A 21,088-nucleotide genomic window follows, 5' to 3' on the forward strand; every position below is an offset into this window, starting at 1 on the left:
ATAGAGTTTCCATATTATTTTTCTCGAATCAAATGTATGCTTTCCTTTTGTGACAAGCATTAGTCTATCATAATGTACAGTTTAATTTACTTATATATTTTTAAATTGATTTCAATGACAGTTGACACTAATTATAGTCATAGTTTAGCTCCTGCATCATCTTACCTGGATCCTAATAAATATTTTCCTCAAAAATATTGAGAGCTATGTTGCGTTGAAACAAAAAATCGGATAGTTATTAAACAAAGCTTACTCTGCATTAGAATGCACTTTCAAAATTAGAAGGTATATTTGCAACGGTTTATTTCTTGTAGCATAAGTAAGATCGTTCGGTTTCACGTTCATTATTATACGATTAATTTTTGAAGGATTTATTTGAAATGAAGGAAACAAAAGCAGTTTGCGTGTAATGAGCCATTTATTGTTCAGAACATTTACATTCAGCTATTCTAAACGATTAAACATTCCACTTCTAATATTTTAAGTACATAATAAGTATAAATACAATATTAACACTAGTTATTTGTGAACACTTATTTTAACGAGTATTTAAAAATTAAGTATAATATAATTTGTTCAAAATATTGCAATATAATTGAACCTAAGGAAAAATTTGCTACGAACATTGATCTTTGTTTATTTTTATTATCTTCATTTTAAGCGGAACTTCACGACGAAGAAGCCCTGAATGTGCTTAAAGCGTTACCCCAATCATACATAAAACATTGGCCGTATAGAAATGTGTATATGTGCCGTATATGTCACTTAAAATATAAAAATTAAAAAAGAAATACTCGCTAAAACCTTTCTATTGTATATAATCTGTTTTGGTAATTATCTATAAAAATTATTCTAGAACATCTAAGTTAATTAACTAATTACTTACAATGAAATTATTACGTATAATAGGTACTCGTTTATTTACAAAATGGCGTCTAACGCCTAACTTAGCCATTAATACTAAGATATTTATATAGCATTGAATATCGAGAGAAAATATTTGTTGAGAACTACTCGGTAAGTTCGTTCTACGTATTGAGATGAAACAGATGTATTTAATACTGTACATTAGCCAATGACGTGGTATTTTGTAAGCATTTATCCCGTACGAATACTAGTAATAGTGGTACTATACCAGTAATATCAATAGTCAATACCATACCATACCATACCATATTAAAGAAACGATTCGTTTTGCTTACGGATAGTGCAAATGTCCACCAGGCGTACTTGATATATGAAAGACTTCAACGGCTCATACCATGCGGATTTGTTAAATATAGTAACCGGATATTAATTAATGTTGCGTGAACGGATGAAATACACATAGAGAAACATACATTTTATATATGTTTATTACAAAATACATTGATTTTGTCCAATTTAATCTGTGATGAAAACTCTTACAAGAATTAACCAAGTCCAAGTTTAATTAATTATTTATAAACTATCTTTTACAATATCTGATAATTCTAGTAACTTCTTAATATAATCGTACTTAGACGGATAGGTTCATCTAATAATAAATGCAAATTACGGTTGACGTCAAAAACATTACAAGAATTGTGTATCGCGGTGTCTGTGTCACGCTGTCCATTCTAAAAGATTACACTGTCATATGTAATTAGTCATATGTAAGTAATCAGACTAGCGTGGTTTTATACCACCGAAATAGCTTCAAAATTCGTTTAAACCTTTACATATTTACATCACTTATATTTTACTTATAGAACGCAAATTGAAGATTTTACTCGGTCGACAGTTACGTGTCCAATGGAGTTGGTTTTCGTACCTAGTGCAAATTTAGTACCCTTTTTATACATGTACTCGATTTTGTGTTTTGTTTACCCAATCTTGATCAACTTTATATATTACATTTTATATTATTGAATATAAAGTTAAGTTAAAGAATAAGATGTATTCGTAGAATGCTAATAATATCAGTTGGTCAATTAGACTGTCAGTCTAACTTTGTTATAAAAAAATACTTTCTGATATTTCACGATCGCGTTCTGCGGTGAGTTTTCAGTGGTTAGTTTGTAATTCATCGACCGAGTAATTTCAACAATGTATATTTATGTATATTACTTCATAACATTGATATTAAATAACTTCATATACTCAAATATATCGCTAAAGGCTTTAAAGTATATTTTATTTCAATCCATAGACCGATAAACCGATAACAATGGGACGTAGAGTTCATTTCAATACAATTAGTGCAAACTACATTTGTTTACAGATAATAAAATAATGTAAATAATAAGAAGTAACACAATTACGGTTTTAAAATTTCTTATAATAATATTAGAAGTATAAATTTTAATCTTCAGTGTTGCTAACAATCGGACATTAAATACTTTTTAGAACTATTAAATGATCTTGAAAATATACAAAATAAAAATTACATATTCTCACAGCGTAATCAGAGTCGCTTATAATATCAGTAGGGATATTCTGTAAGAATAAATTCAAAACTTATCGCAGAAAACGGTCGTGAAATGTCAGAAAGTAATATGCGACATTGACCATTATAATCATAACATTTTAAGAATACACGCATCGAAATAGTATATAACCATATGTCGGCTGTCAACATGTCACAAGTGAGTTCTTACAGAATAGTAATCATATATAGTCTATAATATATAGTGTAGTAGTAATAAATATTTTACCCAAAAATTGTTTTCAAACGAACATTAATGGAAGTAGGTATAGTTTTCATATTATAACATTATATTTTGCACAAGCTATATTGAAATAAACACCTAGCTAACCTAGTATGTATGTTTATTTAACTTATTTATCACAACTACGTCTAATGAAGCAAAACACTTATTTACAATCGCTTATGAATTTCTCGATCTCCTTATTTCATTAATTTGTATCTTACACTTACATACATCGTCAATCGTCATTATATTTAGTTTTATATAATTATATAATAACTATGCAACATATTGTATAATTATGTAACTCGTGTGAGATGAATTTCTCTTACTTAAAACTGACTGACTCGTCCACATTCTATTCAAACTCAAGTCTTTAATATCATTTTCAACGTCACAGATATTCAGTTATATTTTCAGGTTAATGGCCAGTAGTTGTTTAAAGTACTGTCCAATATTTCAGGTACCCCTAATCAGAGAAGCCATCATTATTCGTATTATCAGAAGTCGGAGAAGTTCCCGGGGATGGTACTTGCAACTGTCTCCCATACATCAGCTCGGAGGGAGGTAAGAAAGAAGACAGATACTCAGGAGGAGGTCGTATCACTGTAGGCATGTATCGAGTTCCACTGTAGGGTGGAGTGAGGAATCTTCTAGAAGGTGAAAACTTGAAACTCTGGTTTGATAGCGGCGAGAACGCGGACCTAGACTGGTAGTTCTGCATATACGGAGATTCCGGGGTCAGGCTGTACGACTGCTCAGGGCCGTTCACCATCATTTCCATAGCCGCGACTACATCTCCTTTGCATCTAGCTAGGATAGTTTCGATTTCCTGTCGACTGCGTTTCGGGAACACCTTTATTAGAACGTCGATGGGGGACTTCTGGAAGGGCACTGCGTCTTCTGACTCCGACATCGGCGCGTCTTTTCCGCGTCTGTATTTGAAGGTCGGATCCCATTTGTCTTCATCTTCCTTTTTCACTTCGTCATGTCTTTGTTCCTTCATCGACAAGTTCTCCGGTGTGAGAGATGGTTCCGAGTGATCTAACTCCTCCTCCACGTTCAGCTCGTGGTCTGATGGTGACCGCGGTGGCGGTGTGGAGAGTGGAGGAGTATGGACTGGCGTTTTATTCTCTTGCGTCATTTCCGGTGGAGAGGGGCTTGAACATACTTCCGTGATTCGAGCGCGTTTGTGAACTGTTGACAAAGGAAAAAATGGATGAGTTTATTGATTTTAACACATTTATTTTTTCACTATTAACACATAGAGATCGTAAATAAATACATATATAATTTTGAGTTAAAATTGTAGAATCCGTGACAGTAAATATGAAAGTACTTTGTTATGTATTTTAAATTTGTGATAAAATTCAATTTATATTTTTATTTGTTGCTTTAGTTTTGGGATAAAACTCGGGCTCGTTAATTAAATTTAGTAAAATTCTTGTACGAAAATTGACCATTAATATCCCACGCTTTATTATCAAGGTATATAAACTTCTTTTGAGTATAATTAATTTATTGGGAAAGATAGAACATTTCATAAAGCATAATAAAAGAATCGAAATAGTTTTCGCTTAATAATTTTGTTGCAAAAGGAGGTACTAAAAATAAAATACTATAAAAACTTGCGGGTAAATAAATAAAAAAAAAACTACAAAACTGCATTCAAAATAATATTTGTCTCAAAGTAAACAAAAGTGTTCTTTGAAACATGTTTCGTTAAAAACCTTAACAAGTAAAAATACATCGAAAAATCATTCCCCTGTGCACACAGCGCCGAGCAAACACGTCCTGCAAATGTACTAGCGAACGAATAACAAAACTTTATAAGTTGAGTTTAAAAGTCACACTGGCTGAGTCAGTGAGTAAATAGATATATGATGTGAAGCTACACATAAAGTTACTTCAAAGGTCTATTGTCAATGTGACTCAGCTTCAACATAGATTACGGGAATATATTTGACTTTTGCTTAGGTAACATTCAAAAGGCAGATAGGGTGGCGAGCCTCTCTCCAACTTCACAAATACCATATGGGCATTATACACAAATAATTAAATTCGTTTGAAATATCATATTTAACTTTTGATTTAAATGCAATTTTCGAATACATAATAAAATGGTCCTTACTGTGGATTACAAATAGAATCACAATTAAGACCAATTAATTGTAAGAAAATTATACAAATCCTCATCTAGGCACTTAAAGTTTATTTGCCTTAAGCATATTTCAAGCATAGAAGGAGTAAACAAACAAACAACTTTGATTGAATTCACACGATATCATTGATTGAGATACCTTAAAAAAACTATGATATTCACCATGGGTTCGCGAAAAACTTAAATCTTGAATATCACCGAAGCTAATATCGAAACTTAGAAGTTGAGTTAAAGGGGATGTAATTGATTATGTTGAATAATGTTTGTGGTATAAATAAAGATATATTGATCAAGATTACATTTGATTGGAATAGGTTATAGGTTACTTTATCCTAGGCTACATTATAATATATAGTACACAGTACATTAAACTATAGGGCAAAGATCGGCTTTCCTGTTAAAACGGAAGCACGAGAGCGAAGCAAGGTAAATAAATTGAGGAGATTTATACACTATAATGTTAATAGATATAGACTAAATTATATTTATAGTTTAAATTGTGTGCGGGAAAGCATCGTTAGCTAACTGAACGTGTTTGAAAAATCTATAAGTACTTATTTAAAGCAATAATTGAAAAAGATAAAAATAAAACATAATACTATAATCACAACATATAAGCACAAATTTAACGTAGGTACAAGGGCACAGCTAGCACAAAAATAAGAAATGTTTATTATATTTAACATATTTGTATTATTTGAATAATGTCAGATTAAGCAGTACAATGTAATTGAAAACATATTTTTAATGAATGCTTCGTTCAAAAATACATTCCTACTAATTATTTAAAAATATATTTCAGAACGTTTAAATGCTAAACAATAAACAATAGCTCTTGGTTTTGAAATAATTTAAAAAAAGAACGCTTTGTGTCGGAGGAATTCAATATTAAGAAAGCACAAAACACTAAAACAATATTGTCACAACTCGTAACGCACGACTGGAACGGGCGCGACGAGAGCGTACACCGCACAATACATTTAAAACGGGCAAACAATAACCATACTTGTGTTTTGAGACATAAAGACCATAATACCTTTTATGTTTTTAGAAGTAACTCATTGTACTTATACCATAAAACACAGATTATGTAAAAGTGACATATATGTAATCAAACTAGTCTCGTTCTCTACGAATACTGCACATAACTACAGCGATATTGCAGACAACTTCGAGGTTATAAAATATATTTTCTCCGATTGGCTTATAAAAAAAAATTTCTTATCTAAATGTGTACAATTGATTTGAATTTAATGATTATTTGAGTGACCAAATAAACTTTTATAGGAATGAAACAAAGAATAAGTTAAAGAAGAAAGAAAATGATTTGGAGCACAAATTAAGCACATTGAAACTCTATGGTTTGGGACCCGCAATCTTCGGTTACGATAAGATAGTACCTGGGCGACTGGGCTTGGCTCGGCTCTAATAAAAGTCTGTGCAATGCATTAGCCACGGGACCATCAATATCAGGTATATCAATTAGGCTTACAATACCTCCAACATACCAGAAGAGACGAGGTTGTGTAAAACTGTAAGAACATACCCAAATCCACCTTGTTACATTAGGATGAAGTGTCAGTCAGTGGTATGCAACATTAAATGTAACAATTACAATCATAATATCACGGTAATTCGGTTTTTAAATCACGAGTGTGCTACGATGTGAGTTCATACAAAATAGCCCTGCTACTCTGTGTCCAAAGATCAACACAAAGTTTATACAGGGAGCAATGAACGCAAGATGTCTACCATCATTAGCATGTTATATAATACAGTAGCTATTAAAGCTTAATGCCATTTCTAATGCCCTCTGTTCCTTGGCTTCACAAGCGCTCGAACAAGTGATTGTGTTCGTGCAATTAGAGTGCGAGGCGTTTTCAGTGATGTGTGCGAATTTAATGGTCTATGTTATTGTTTTTTAAACGAGGGGGGAGGTGAAGAGGAGGGGAGGAGTGATTCGATTACAATTTGATCGTATTATGTATAAGCGGGTTGTATTAGTGTGAGTGCGGTGCATTGTTTATACGTGTGAGTTTTCTATATTTAAAACGTACCTAATCGTTGCTTAGCAGATTAATTCGGTCGGTTTTACATTAATACATAAAGTGGTAATAAATTGTTGTTGTGTGGTAGCCTTAAATAAATATACAAGTAACATATATAGTTATTATGATATAATGAGAATTCGAAGTATAGCCCGATACGCTGATTTGTCGAGAGGTTTTTGATTAACAAGCAATTATCATTTTTATTCAAAGAGATCGTAAATTGATGATATATATAAAATGTAACTAAAATATAATCTCATAACAAAAGGCGATCTACAGATAGATTTTGTTTATCATTTTTAGTTGGTGGCGCATTCACGAGGTAATAGTTATTATTTTTTACCCCACCCTTGGGAGCTGAGATGTTATGTCCCTTGTGCCTGTAATTACACTGGCTCACTCACCCTTCAAACCGGAATACAACAATACCAAGTACTGCTGTTTTGCGGTAGAATATCTGATGAGTGGGTGGTACCTACCCAGACGGGCGTGCACAAAGCCCTACCACCAGGTAAAGTTTAGTCTACTGAAAAGAATCGGCAAGAAACAGTAATTACTCGTTGTAACCAATCAAATTAAAGATACGGTATAGTAATCGAGTTATGTAAATCAGTAAATAGTAATTCCACGCTTATTTATCATCTATATAGTATTTTATGAAAGTTTATTTTAAACATAATAACTAATTTTTTTATAAAAAAAAAAAAAAACTGGTGGTAGGGCTTTGTGCAAGCTCGTCTTGTTAGGTACCACCCACTCATCAGATATTCTACCGCAAAACAGCAGTACTTATTATTGTTGTGTTCCGGTTTGAAGGGTGAGTGAGCCAGTGTAATTACAGGCACAAGGGACATAAAATCTTAGTTCCCAAGGTTGGTGGCGCATTGGCTATGTAAGCGATGGTTGACATTTCTTACAATGCCAATGTCTAAGGGCGTTTGGTGACCACTTACCATCAGGTGGCCCATATGCTCGTCCGTCTTCCTATTTTATAAAAAAAAAAAAAAACTGATGTATTTATAAGTCGGTTAAAATTTGTGTTATCTTGTTAAATATAACGAAAACGATATATTGAATTTGCGTTAACTTTAGTTTAAGTGCTTAATACGCATGAGCCCAGATAGCCAGATGGTTAGAATATTTGAATCCTAACCGATAATTGTGGGTTCAAACCCCGGCAAGCAACACTGAATTTTCATGTGCTTAATTTAAGTTTATAATTCATCTCGTGCTTGTGCAAGGGAAACATCGTGAGGAAAAATGCATGTGTCAAATGAAAATGTACCTCATGTGTATCCAATCAGTATTGGCGCAGCGTGGTGGAATAAGATCCTGACCTTCTCAAATAGAGGAGAGGTCTTAGCCCAGCAGTGGGATAACTACAGTATGAATTTGTGATTTTTAATTGATTTTGAGATAACTACACTAGCTTTTTCGTTACGAAACCTTAGAAACTATAAAAATGCACATTACTAGCTCCTAATTGCTAATGCAATAACTGCGTTATATAAGACTTGTGTAACGATATGCGACAGCTTGTGCAAAAATTAATATTATATTATATAAACAAAGATGCCCGACACTCATATTTACACACTTAAAAAGGATCATAGTTTAAAATTTATAAAACATTTTTTACAACAAAAGTAAGAATTAAATCAACAAATGCATATTAATAGTATGTATTCAATCGCACAAAACGAATAAAAAGACAATGAAACACAAAGCATTATAAAAACTACGCCCCCACAAAAGTATTTCATTAAAATAAACCACTATTATTCCATACAAGCTCGTAACGGGCCATTTTGAATCTCATTACACGAACGAGACGGCAACATATTATTATGGTTTTTTTTTACATACAAAGAAAAGAGATGGCTGTATTTATTCTTTTTAATAATAAATTGTAAAGAATAAAGACATCTGCTTAATGTTTTGGAGTGTGTATGTGTGTGTTTATCGCTATATGCTAAACTGTGTGTGTATTATGATAATTGTATTATTTTGGCCGCGGGCTCACTCGAATATTATAAAGTAGACAGGACAGAAAACATTGAATTTTTATTAGCTGGTTTATGCCTTGCATGCTTTGTATGCATGTCGTAATTAGATCACTCTCGCATCGTACACGCTTTACTTGCAATAACACTGAAAACAGTTTTTATATTTTAAATTGCGGTAAAATATGTAAATATATGTACAACTTCAGTTGTTATAAATTTTCCATGTTCTATTTTGATGTAATTAATACTAAGCGGTGTCGATTTAATAAATTAATAAATACTTGGCAAGGTGATTAGAAATTTTTATATGTGATATTATTGATGATATCAATGAAAAAACAGGGAACAAGCCAATACAATTAAATCTTTATATACATTCATGCGAATGAAATCACAAAATAATTTCGACATCATCGTAAAATTGTAAACGTGGAAATTAAATCAACAGCTCAGGCGATTGACTTCACATCAATGTTTGTGTGAAAACGATTCCCGAAAAATTATTGTTACGACGTGATGTCAATAAAAGCATCACAACGCGCCGAGCAGCCGTTATAGCTGTTATTGAATTGATAAAATAAAATCAAGAATATATATATATATTTTTAGGATGTAATTTATAAAAATATTTCTGAACGCAAAGGCGTCAAGTGTATGATACAAACAATTCTATGTAGTTTTTAATTTGAAATATACATTTATAATAATAATAATATCCTGGGACATTATTCACACGCGGCCATCTGATCCCAAATTGAGCAGAGCTTGTGTTATGAAAACCAGAACACTGATATACTAGGTACATATACTACTTTACTTTTGTAAATACATACTTATATAGATAATTACACCCAGACTCAGGACAAACAGACATGCTGAATGCATGCAGTTCATGCCCAAAAATGTCTATCCTGGGTGGGAATCGGAACCACAAACTTCGGCGTGAAAGGCAAGTACCTACCAACCACGCCAACCGGCTCGTCATTATTGAACTTAAACACGCAAGCTCGGAAAGCACAACTGAATTACGATGTGATCAATTTATTTTTATAATAAATCACATGTTCGGTGGTGAAGGAAAACGTCGCGAGGAAACTGTATGTGTCTAATGAAAATTTGCTACATGTGTATCTACAACACATGTCTAAAAAAAGCCGAGATGGCCTAGTGGTTAGAACGCGTGAATCTTATCCGATGATTGTGGGTTCAAACCCGGGCAAGCACCACTGAATTATCATGTGCTTAATTTGTGTTTATAATTCATCTTGTGCTTGACGGTGAAGGAAAACATCGTGAGGAAACCTGCATGTGTCTAATTTCATTGAAATTCTGCCACATGTGTATTCTACCAACCCGCATTGGAGCAGCGTGGTGGAATAAGCTCCAAACCTTCTCCCCAAAAAGGGAGAGGAGGCCTTAGCCCAGCAGTGGGACATTAACAGGCTGTTACTGATACTGATTACTGTATCTACAACCAGGGTGTGGTGGAATAAGCTTCAATCTTTCTCCTCCAGGGGGGACTCGGTATTAGTTGTCGATGTTGAATTCAGTCAATCTATAAATCTTGACACGTCACTTCTCTGTTCACCAATAATGTTTTCAAATAATGATTCCTTATAGACATTACTAAGGATGAGCTAACTTATCTAACTCCTACTAGTAATGTAAAACAATCAATAATATTTCTCAATAATGCGCCTTATTTCGCAAAGATATTCTATTTAAATCGGAATGGTATATCTTGACGTGAGCGAGTTTAGACATTAACAAATAAGCTCTTTAGTTTCACATAGTAGTATATATTATTCGTCTATATATGTAGTTCACATAAGCTATTATAGCGAGAGCCTTTACCGTATATAAGTGTATATACGTTTCCCAGTTGCCCATGTAACGAGTGCTTACAGTTCGAGTAGTCTCGTCTGATCTTCGACTTCGTGACACTTGTAGCGACCGAATATAATCTATTTAAGTATGAATTAATCTAAATGTATGAACAGACAATAAACAAGGGACACATATAAAGCGGTGTACACACGCGCGATGTCGACCGCAGCCGCAGTAAATCGCGCCGACAGCGGCGTGGCGCGCTTCCAGCGTTATTGTCTCATCTCGCTTTGTCCATATTATTTATCGTCCATTACTCTGTCTCAACACGAGCCTACCGGCACCACTGCTGGGCGAGATGCGATATTATTACTTGGCTTCGCGCCGAGTGGATCACGTGGTTGTATTGTTTAAACGATATGTAGGAATATCTTAACTTACGATGTATTTAATAAATATTATGAAAACCGTGAAAAGTTGGAACTGTCTTATCGTTAGCTGTTAGTCTGCATGATAATTCAAATTTTATTAATGTACTCTTGTTAGTCTTTACAATGAAACAATTCTTTTTAATATTTCTTTTATACAGAACTTACTAACATTCAACGATACACATAGAATGGCTTTTTATTTCTATGTAATAAAAGTAATATTTCCTATTTTCTTACTAATTATGCGAAATACCCAGCAAGCCGCATGTGAGCAGCGTAATGGGCCTTTAATTGTTTTTCTTAAAAAAGAAATTAGGCCAGTATCGGGACGGTCACAGGCTGCTTATGTGTAAATAAAGTGTTAGTTGTGAGAAAAATAAAGTAGCTGCGAATTTTACATAATATTTTTAATTTAAGTAAACATGATTTGAAAGTCGCCCTCGTAGCTGTATTAGCGTATTATATAATCTACGCTTCAAACAACATCTAGTTTTGAACAAACACACGCCAACTAGTGCCTACGAACGAACATACGAACAAAAAGACTAATACAAAAATTTAGGAACTAATTGGGGAGACCCAAACGAAAAATAGGCAAAAGAAACGACCGACCGTGTATGCAAAACACACGAAAATTTGTGGTTATTACATAGAGTGCATTATATAACAGAAAACGGTAAATGCTATTTATTATCACGCCATAACTGTTTGACATAACAATGTAACTTTTTTTAATTAATTTGTCATAGGTAATCACTTTATTCTGCCAAAAATGTTTTTGATCACAAGTTTCTTTATTGGAATATGTATCGTGTAATTACACATCCCCTATCATATTTCTTACTCAAATTAAGACAAATTCGATAAATGCGGGTTTTTAATAAATTGTAAGATAATGTCAAAAAAACCCTAAACAATAAGGTTTATTAAACAGTATAAGATCATACAGATATTAAAAAAGCGTGGAGTTCGTAGTCGTTGATATCCCCATACAAGTACAAGCCCAGGTCATATAAATTTAAATAATTAAGTTTCGTGTCGGTTCTTCATTCCAAAGTAATTGTAGGATAAGTGATGATTTAATAGTGTTTATAAGAGCTAACTTGAATAGAAAGAGAATAATTTGATTTTTATTTATTATTATTTGTCGATTTTGAACATTTAGGTAAATGAATAATTTAGTATTTAAAAAAAACAGTTAATGTTTTTATAATATTTAAAGATAATCTTTTTTTGAACGAATGTACAAAATTAATTTAGCGGTGCGGCGATTAAAAATATCACGACAAAAAAAAAACTGGCCAAACTGAAAACTGGAAGCGCTCTTAATTAAGTTATAATAACTGAATGGACGGTTCCGACTAATTAGCGGTTACAAGCGAACGTTTGTTGGAGGGTTTTTTTGTATTAAAATTATTTTGTTTTGTGAAACTTTTGAACGAATTATAAAATTTTAAAAAATTTGGCATTCACATAACTTGCCTGCATCGTAACGAGCGTAATTAGCCGCCGACGAGACTACATACGAGTTGCGTTTTTGAATAATTAATGTGAAAACTTTTCTAAATACACTACAAGCTGTAATTGTGTTTTTAATTCTATAAATTCACATACACATCGCAGTGTAGCAGCTTAACTCGCTATGAAAATTCTCTTGCAGGTCAGTTGAAGCGTTTACATACTTAAAAAGAATGAAATAGCTAATTGCGAAGTGTATTAGAATAACTACCTAGGCCGTACGCTATCACTCAAAGTAATAACGTATTTTTATAATTAGCGAATACGCTCCTTTAAATACACATATACAAAATAGTTGTTTGTATATGAATTTTATAAAGATTTTCAGTATAATAAACAGAACAGCTATCTCCACTCATAAAGCTTCTTAGTGTCAGTAAGGTCGATAACGTAGCGCTACAATATACCTGGCCGCCAAAAAAATCGACCAACCCGTATTTTTCACTTACAAAGTTGTTATCTTAACTATGCGACGACCTAGGTGGATTGTTTTACTTATGGGACATACATTTAACATTTTATTACCCACTTGATATTGATTTGGAGGAGTTGTAAGTGTTATTGAGGATATTTGGAATATTTTTAAAGTATTGATAAGAAAACGTTACTTTGTGCACAAAGTGCATGGTTAGTTTATTTCCAGTTCTTAACGCGGAGTCATCTCGGTTCGATGTTTATTATTGATTAAGTGTATGAAACGTTGTTGAAACAATAATTTTAATAAGTTTAAACATAAAAAATGGATACTACTGAAGCAGAAGCTACTCAAGTCGTAAATTTTGTGTTTTCGTGTTTTGTCACATATTTACCTAAAAACCTATTTTTTGCGCACTATTTCTGTTTTAGTACAATCCTACAATTGCATTTTTTCATTATCAATCTTAAAAATATAAATATGTGGTAGTTTAAAACCATACGATAGCTTTTTTACAAAAAATGTAGGTGGGTCGATTTTTTTGGAGGCCAGTGTATTATCAATTATAAATAACACATATGAAGGAGAAGAGAAATGTGAAATTACTAAAAAGCTAAAATTTTAATCGAATATTTTTTCCTAAGTCGATAAAGATATACAAAAAAGACACGAGCCACCACCAAAACCGACGCACGAATAATAAACAAACAAAACTTCAGCACTCAAAGTCGCGCGTCGCGCCGCCGCTGCGCCGCCGCCGCGCTTCCGCCGGCCGCTGGAACGCCTTGTCCTTTTTGATTTCAAGACGATATTTTCCATCGCGTATGTTTACTTAAAAATACTAATCTACCCCCGCTTTACACGTGGCACTTGTTTCATACAAGCCGATCAAGGTGTTAAGTGTTTTTTTTTAAATAATCGATAAGCGCAGAGTATATTACTGTGCATTAAGCTGCCTGATTTTAGTAGCTAGTTTGTTTGGCTGCAGAAATATTATATATTCGAGCCAATGCCACTCATCATTTTCCGATATTTTACGAAAGACAAACGTCGAGGTTTGAGTTTGTTTTTATGCCTCCAGTATACGTTGGGCCAGCATGTTGGGTCAATGCTTTAAATAAACGTCTACAGAGCCGATCTGTGTGTTTTCGAAATACACATACATACAAGCACTACTCGAGCTCAGTCCACCACACTGATCTAGTGTAGATTGGTCCACAAACGTGACAATAATTGAACCATCTTCGAATAACTTCATAGAATATCTCATGTAGTGTAACCGAGGCTACAGGCAATAAGTGTACCATTACCTATTATGTTAATCTCAAATAAAAATTATTATTGTTTTCACGTCATTGTATCTTGCCTGTGAAGATAATAATTTGCTCCTCGATTAAAATTAAACAACGATTAATATAAACGCGCCATCCTGTACGTCAAGAATGATGTGACCAAAACGAAACAAATTTAAAAAAAAAAAAACAAATTAAAAAGCGAACAACAAATTCAGTATCTAAAATTTCAATAAAGCAAATTTAATAAGTCCAATTTCGACGTAACCCTTAATTCAAGCTTCATTCTCAAGTGATTAGCGATACTGACAATGCCACCCCGCTTCTGCCGTGCCAATTGTTCACGACACCTATTATTTACTACCGATACCCGCGAACTATTTCCGACCTTAGTTTAACACGATAGAGTATAAATTTGAACACCTATTTCCTGGATCAGCAGAGCAACTTTGAATCGGCGGGTGGTAACAATAAAACCAATTGTTGGGCGCCTCTATTATTATAGTTGGTGTTCGAAATTGAATCTTATTGTTAAGGATTAACGATCAAATTACTCCAGGAACGAACCTGCACATTCGATTGAGGAATTAGTATTCTATTGCAATGCAATCATACGGTGGTCGGGGCAGGGCTGGCTATGGAATAATTTAATTTCATATTTTCGTTTTTCTGACATAGGAAATGTAAAGAGTACAATGAAAAATCTAATCAATACGTAATACCATTAATTAATACGATTTTTAGTATAAACATACAAATTTATATTGTTTTCGCTTTAGTAAAGGAGTCTTGAATATATAATACTAGATAAATCGCCCGGCTTCGCACGGAAAGAATAAGGTTACATACATAAACAAAACATTAATAAATTATACAAATAAACCTCTATCGTGTATCACTCTATCCAATGATGAAAAACGTATGAAAATCCGGTTGCTAGTTTTTGAGTTTATCGCGTTCGGATAGACAAACAGACGCGGGTTACTTTATTTTATAATATACAGTGTTGGTTTAAACATAACATACATTTAAGGCTCATAATGTTCGTACATATTTAATATTTAATGGCCCGTTTCAACGAGCGGAATAAAGACAAATAAACAACATTGCTATCGAATTCGCGATACGATTGGTCGAGATCTCAAATAATAATCTTTGATATTCATTATGGATTCGCGAAAAAACTGTATTTTGAGTGTCCGCGATGTTCTTAACGGAACATAGTACTTCGAAAACTTAAAAGCGATAAAAGAAGTTACTTAGAATAGTGGTGTAATACAAATAAAGATAGATTATAATCTTTGCTCCTTTTTCGATTAGAATAAGTTGAAGGTATGTTAATTTGTATTGTATAGTAAGCAGTGCCATTCTTGAATCGTGTCCTGGTACAATTAAAACGCGACATTGAATTTCTAATTAGATTTAAATATAAAGACCTCAAATATTCAAGTCCTTCTTATATATAAGACACATACAACTATTTCAATAAAACTACTTTTACTAAGATAAGTATTTATATATTTATATTCATCATGCATAACATATTATTAGAGTCCGTTTTCGAATTATGTTCATACTAGGTAAATAATTTGTAACATTTCATTTTTTTAACGATAATAGCTTATTCTGTCGAGGATTCTATTAGTCTTTGAGTCAAAAAGCGCTATATCAGTCGTTTATTCCTAAAAAGCCGAAATGGCCTAGCGGCTCAGATTCTTATTCGATGTTCGTGGGTTCGAACCCGGGCAAGCACCACTGAAATTTCACGAGCTTAATTTGTGATTATAATTCATCTCGTATTTGACGGTGAAGGAAACCTGCATGTGTCCAATTTTACTGAAATTCTGCCACATGTGTATTCCACCAACCCGCATTGGAGCCGCGTGGTGGGATAAGCTCCAAAACCGTCTCCTCAAAAAAAAGGAGAGGAAGCAGGGGGACATTTACAGGCTGTTACCACACTGTTTTAATTAATTTTCCGGATTAAACAACATATAATAAATGAAAATAAAATAGGTTTCATATCTTATAAAGTTTTTTATCGTTAACGATAAGTGACAACCCTGGTTTTAAGCCGTAAATTAAGTTAGGTGACTGTATTTAATATACGGCGGGTCACAATGTGACGCGAGCAAGAGTTATTTTGATATATCCCATTGAAGTGAGCTCATCTGCTATTATCTCTTGTTTAATTCAAATAAGACATACCCTTTATTAATACGATTATTATAAACAAGTGCGATACCTTTGTCAAAACTGTTCAGTTTACTAAACATATTAATATAGTTTGTTATTCATCTCAAATGATTTGCTTGAAAATGTTATAATTGTTAACAAGCCATACTAAAGAACGTCCTAATAAAAAACCATTCGAAAATTTGGAAGTTGAGACGTAAGAACTTAAGGATCGGCTGACGGCTCGTTATCCGTAACTCAACAAAGATTCGTAACTTTCTTTTAATATAGGACATACCGAGCAAAAAGAAGAATTCTTTAAATTTAATTGATTAGAAGTAGAGGAAGTCGCGCAGTGTTCCTCGTTAAAATCAAAATTAAGCAAAGTCACTTCTTAGTTTGTCTCTACAATACGAAATGAAGGTATACTCTATATAAAGGTCCTGGGAAACGCGAGGATTTCGCAGCCATATCCAAAAGCCCTTGTGAAATAGAAGCAAAGAAGAACATGTGACTGAATTTATAATTATTTAACAGTTTATTTACCTATCAAATGCATACAATATATATTACATAAAAAAAGAAAAATCAAATCGCAAGTCGAGATAACACGGATGACCAAACGTCACCGACTTCCATCCATCCATATCACACTTAAGTTTCCCAATGGTCTTATTACCACCAATAATATCGGGTTCTAAATTCATTAAGATGCCGTTAATTGGCGCTCTTCAATGGTTTCGCTGCATATCAATCAGTCACGTGACTGAAGTTGCGAAAAAATTGCGTGAAACATAATACGAGATGAACGCGAGTGGTTACCTGGCCCGCCATGTATCGAGAGAACACGATACTCGAAATTTAATCAAATCGAACGGAAAAACAAACAATCATTCAGAAAAATTTAATAAAACTTAAGAAGCCAACAAAAGCAGGCATCGTGTTACCCGACATACAAACAAATCAATTCTTTAACTGCGTGTATCACTTTCATTCGCGAAAAAAGGGAAAAAAACGCACGGAAGTTGATCACATGGAAGAGGCACTAGATAACAATTGAGCGTAGTATATATAGAAATACAAGCGCAGAGAGATTTTAGAAAATGAATCCAAATAGTAACATCAGTACTGCTGTTACATAAAATTAATGAATTATTTAACTGGTAAGTACTCGACATAATTTTAAATAATTGTGCATAAATAAAAAACAACACTACGCAATTTTGTAATAAATTTATGTTTTTTAGTATTTCATATGGGGGACATTATTTGAGGACTCAGACATGCTGTTTATGTACATTTATATTTTAATACTTTGAGCTATTGATAGCGGCTGGCTCTGTTATGAATCTGTTTTAGTGTCAATCGTCTGTTAAGACAAGTGCTGCGGACGTAATCACTAGCTACTATCATCAATAGCTGATCCAGAGACGGCAATCCAATGTCAGCATATCAAACGCACACACTGCGGGCCCTCCGGCCTCTGTCGATTACTCAACCATTAACCTTACCCCGAAATTGGAGTGCAACTAGAGAGCCCTCCAAACAAACGGACGGTTACGCACTAAATCAAACCTTAACACTCAACCCGTAAGAATCTTTATCGCGGAACGATTTCGGTCTTAAAAGATCATCTTGAACTTCCGATGCGACTTCGAATCTTATCGCTTCAATTTAAAGTTTCTTTTCCAATGGTAAACGTGGAAGATGTTATCCGGGATGTTAACAGGACACCAATTGAGTTTTTTAGCAAAAGGTTTCAATAATCGTTGGTCAGTATAATGGTGGAGTTTTCCTTTTTAAATGTACAACTTGTTATAAGCCGAGGGCTCATTATTTGAAGATCTCGAACGTAATTCAATACATTCCTTGTTGGAACATCGAGTGCTTTTCACTTTTATATTTTTTGTTAGTATCAATCTCGAATGCGCAGGTTATTTTATTTCAACAAGTTTGAGTTTTGTGAGTTAAGAAAAGGGAACGTTATGATAAATTGATTTCAACGAACAAGTTTTAATTTCTGAGTAATCAGTTTCGACAAGAATACAATAAAACGCTTACAGGATACCGAGATACCTGCAATGTCATTGGTCTCTGTTTCATTAAAAAAAATCGTAAGAAAATAACCGGCGTGAAACTCAGTAGTTACTCTTTTAAAAAAATACAAATTAATGTCAATTATATATAACTACGTTACGTTCTACAAAATTCTAAATTATATAATCAATGCCCTTTATTAGAAATATTTTCTGATACAGAGTAGGTAAAGCAATAGACTACTAAAATAATTCGTTTTTAATAACAAATTCAAATATTTTAAGTGACAGCACACTGACTGCGGAGTTTTACAGATTGGAAATACGTATACCTGGTCCGAAAACTAATTTGATTTAACGAAATCTTGGGGTGTTTACTTTGTCTTTATTTCCAGTATTACGTTCACAAATACAATACCTCATATACTCCACTGAATTGCCATAAGATGCTATGAAAGATATAGTATGTAATAAAACATCGCTTTCTCTCTCGTTCGTCGAGCACGAACTCCGCGGCATTCACGCAATCAACTGCTACGTATACAAAGCAACATAAATGGAAATAAAAATATTATTTCATACTAAAAAATGGAAAAAAACGCTTGCTAAAGTTTATCAAAAGCGAATCCAACCCTTCGAACCCGTTCGAATTGAAAGCGGTGTATTATAGCATTATATACAATGAAAATTCAGGTTGCATCCCACGCTGACCTCGAGTGGACGCGAGACGGTAGATACACTGGCACACGAGTGCGAGCGAGCCAGATATATACTAGAAGTGGCACTTGAAATATAAATGGTATCGAAATCAAGAGGGAATGAGAAGGGAATATAATGTTTCTCCGAGTTAGAGAGGAAGGTTAGATCAAGTTGTTGGACAGAACAAGATTCAAAGATATGAGGACTTGAATATATCCTGTTAAAAAGATCAAAAAAGTCTCCTTTGTAATGTTGTGAAATATTTATAATGATTAATTTATGTTCGTCGCGTGTGACTACATAGGGGAGTAGGGGATGACGGCCTCGTGAGATCATTACGTCCGTTCATCTGTTCCGTACGAAAATTGTAGATTTCCTTGTTTGAATACTTATAATAATTAAACTTCAGTTTGTAAGAAAATAAAAATGGCTTTCTAAAAAAGGAAATAATTCGATGATGTTTTGTCTAATCTTACTTAAAATGTACCACGCCAATTCAAATTAATTCAGATTAGAAAAGTCCCAGCGTTCTAGGAATACTCGACAATAAATAACTCATGCCCGGTTCCTTTATTTAACCATGATTATTTCGTTACATAACGGTAATTATGGTCCGGGAGATGGCGTTGCAAATACAAAAGTCATAGTACGCCGGCTGATATTGACTTTGATAGTTGATCTTATACAGCTAATAAGCAAAGCGACTGTCGCGCCCAAGTAGTAGTGAGATCGAACTCAAGAAATCGAAAAAGTCAAAGACCGATTTATTACAAGTAAGTACTATAGTAAAGCACGACATGAATTATAATCACAAATTAAGCACATGAAAATTCAGTGGTGCTTGCCCGGGTTTGAGCCCACGATCATCGGTTAAGATTCACGCGTTCTTACCACTGGGCCATCTCGGCTAAGTAAGCACGACAAAAACACAAAATGTTCGAATCGCTCTATTCGAGCGATTCGAACTCGATCTCTATCTTTACTGCGTCAGCTGACGGTCTTTCCACCGCTACCTAGGCAGCTGATACTATGTACTTTGAAATAAGTAATCAAAAACATAGTAAAGTTTCATCTGGCGTACTATGACTTTATTTTTTCATATTTTTTTACGTAAGTTCATGCGACCAGCTGACGCAAGCAACCCCCCCTCCACGTTGCAGCTGACTATTATTTTCCAGCTCAGTATGATGTTAACTATTCATGAGAAAAGTTTCAGCCGGCGTACTATTACTTTTTTTTTCTTTTTCTTTTACCTCTTTTCACCCTCCCACAGCCAAAGCCACCGCTGGTGCGCCAGCTAACGCTTGGTTCACTTATAAGTCATTCGAGCTATATTGAATATGATGGGCAATAGGGGTTAAAAATCACTACCTAAAATGCAGCGCCACATCCCGGACCGTTACGATAGTGACGACACTTTTTTATAGGGACTCTATTAACTAACGCCTCGTAAACAATTCTACTATGCGTTGTAATCGAACAAAAATACTGTCAAACGAAATAATGATATAAAAGAAAAAAATTGAAGTCATAATCCCGGGGTAGTTTTCCATACTCCTCCCCTATTTATCGTAAGTATATGTTCAAACACTTGTCAGTAACTCGATATCATTGGAACTGAAATCGTATCCAGTTACAGTATATCTAGAAGCAAATTGATTATTTAACGTAAATATAATATGTATCACATCCACTTACCCTTAAGATTTTTTTAGACCTATCACCTAACGCTTACCCGAGCAGATCCACAGTAATATTAAGAATCCATTTCTCATATAATTGCGAAACTAATTCATAGAATTGTTTGA

The 21,088-nt window shown here is 33.8% G+C and overlaps 1 protein-coding gene across 1 annotated transcript in view; it reads right to left on the reverse strand.

Annotated features, from left to right (window-relative positions):
* Nucleotides 1–3,138: 3,138 nt before the first annotated feature.
* LOC126777566 (doublesex- and mab-3-related transcription factor A2) overlaps nt 3,139–21,088 on the reverse strand; it is a 35,681-nt gene continuing 17,731 nt past the window's right edge. The window contains exon 4 of the mRNA XM_050500627.1: nt 3,139–3,866. Coding sequence (XP_050356584.1) covers nt 3,139–3,866 — 728 coding nt within the window. The remainder of the gene's footprint in view (nt 3,867–21,088) is intronic.

This window comes from Nymphalis io, chromosome 23, assembly GCF_905147045.1.
Source record: "Nymphalis io chromosome 23, ilAglIoxx1.1, whole genome shotgun sequence".
NCBI classification, from domain to species: domain Eukaryota; kingdom Metazoa; phylum Arthropoda; class Insecta; order Lepidoptera; family Nymphalidae; genus Nymphalis; species Nymphalis io.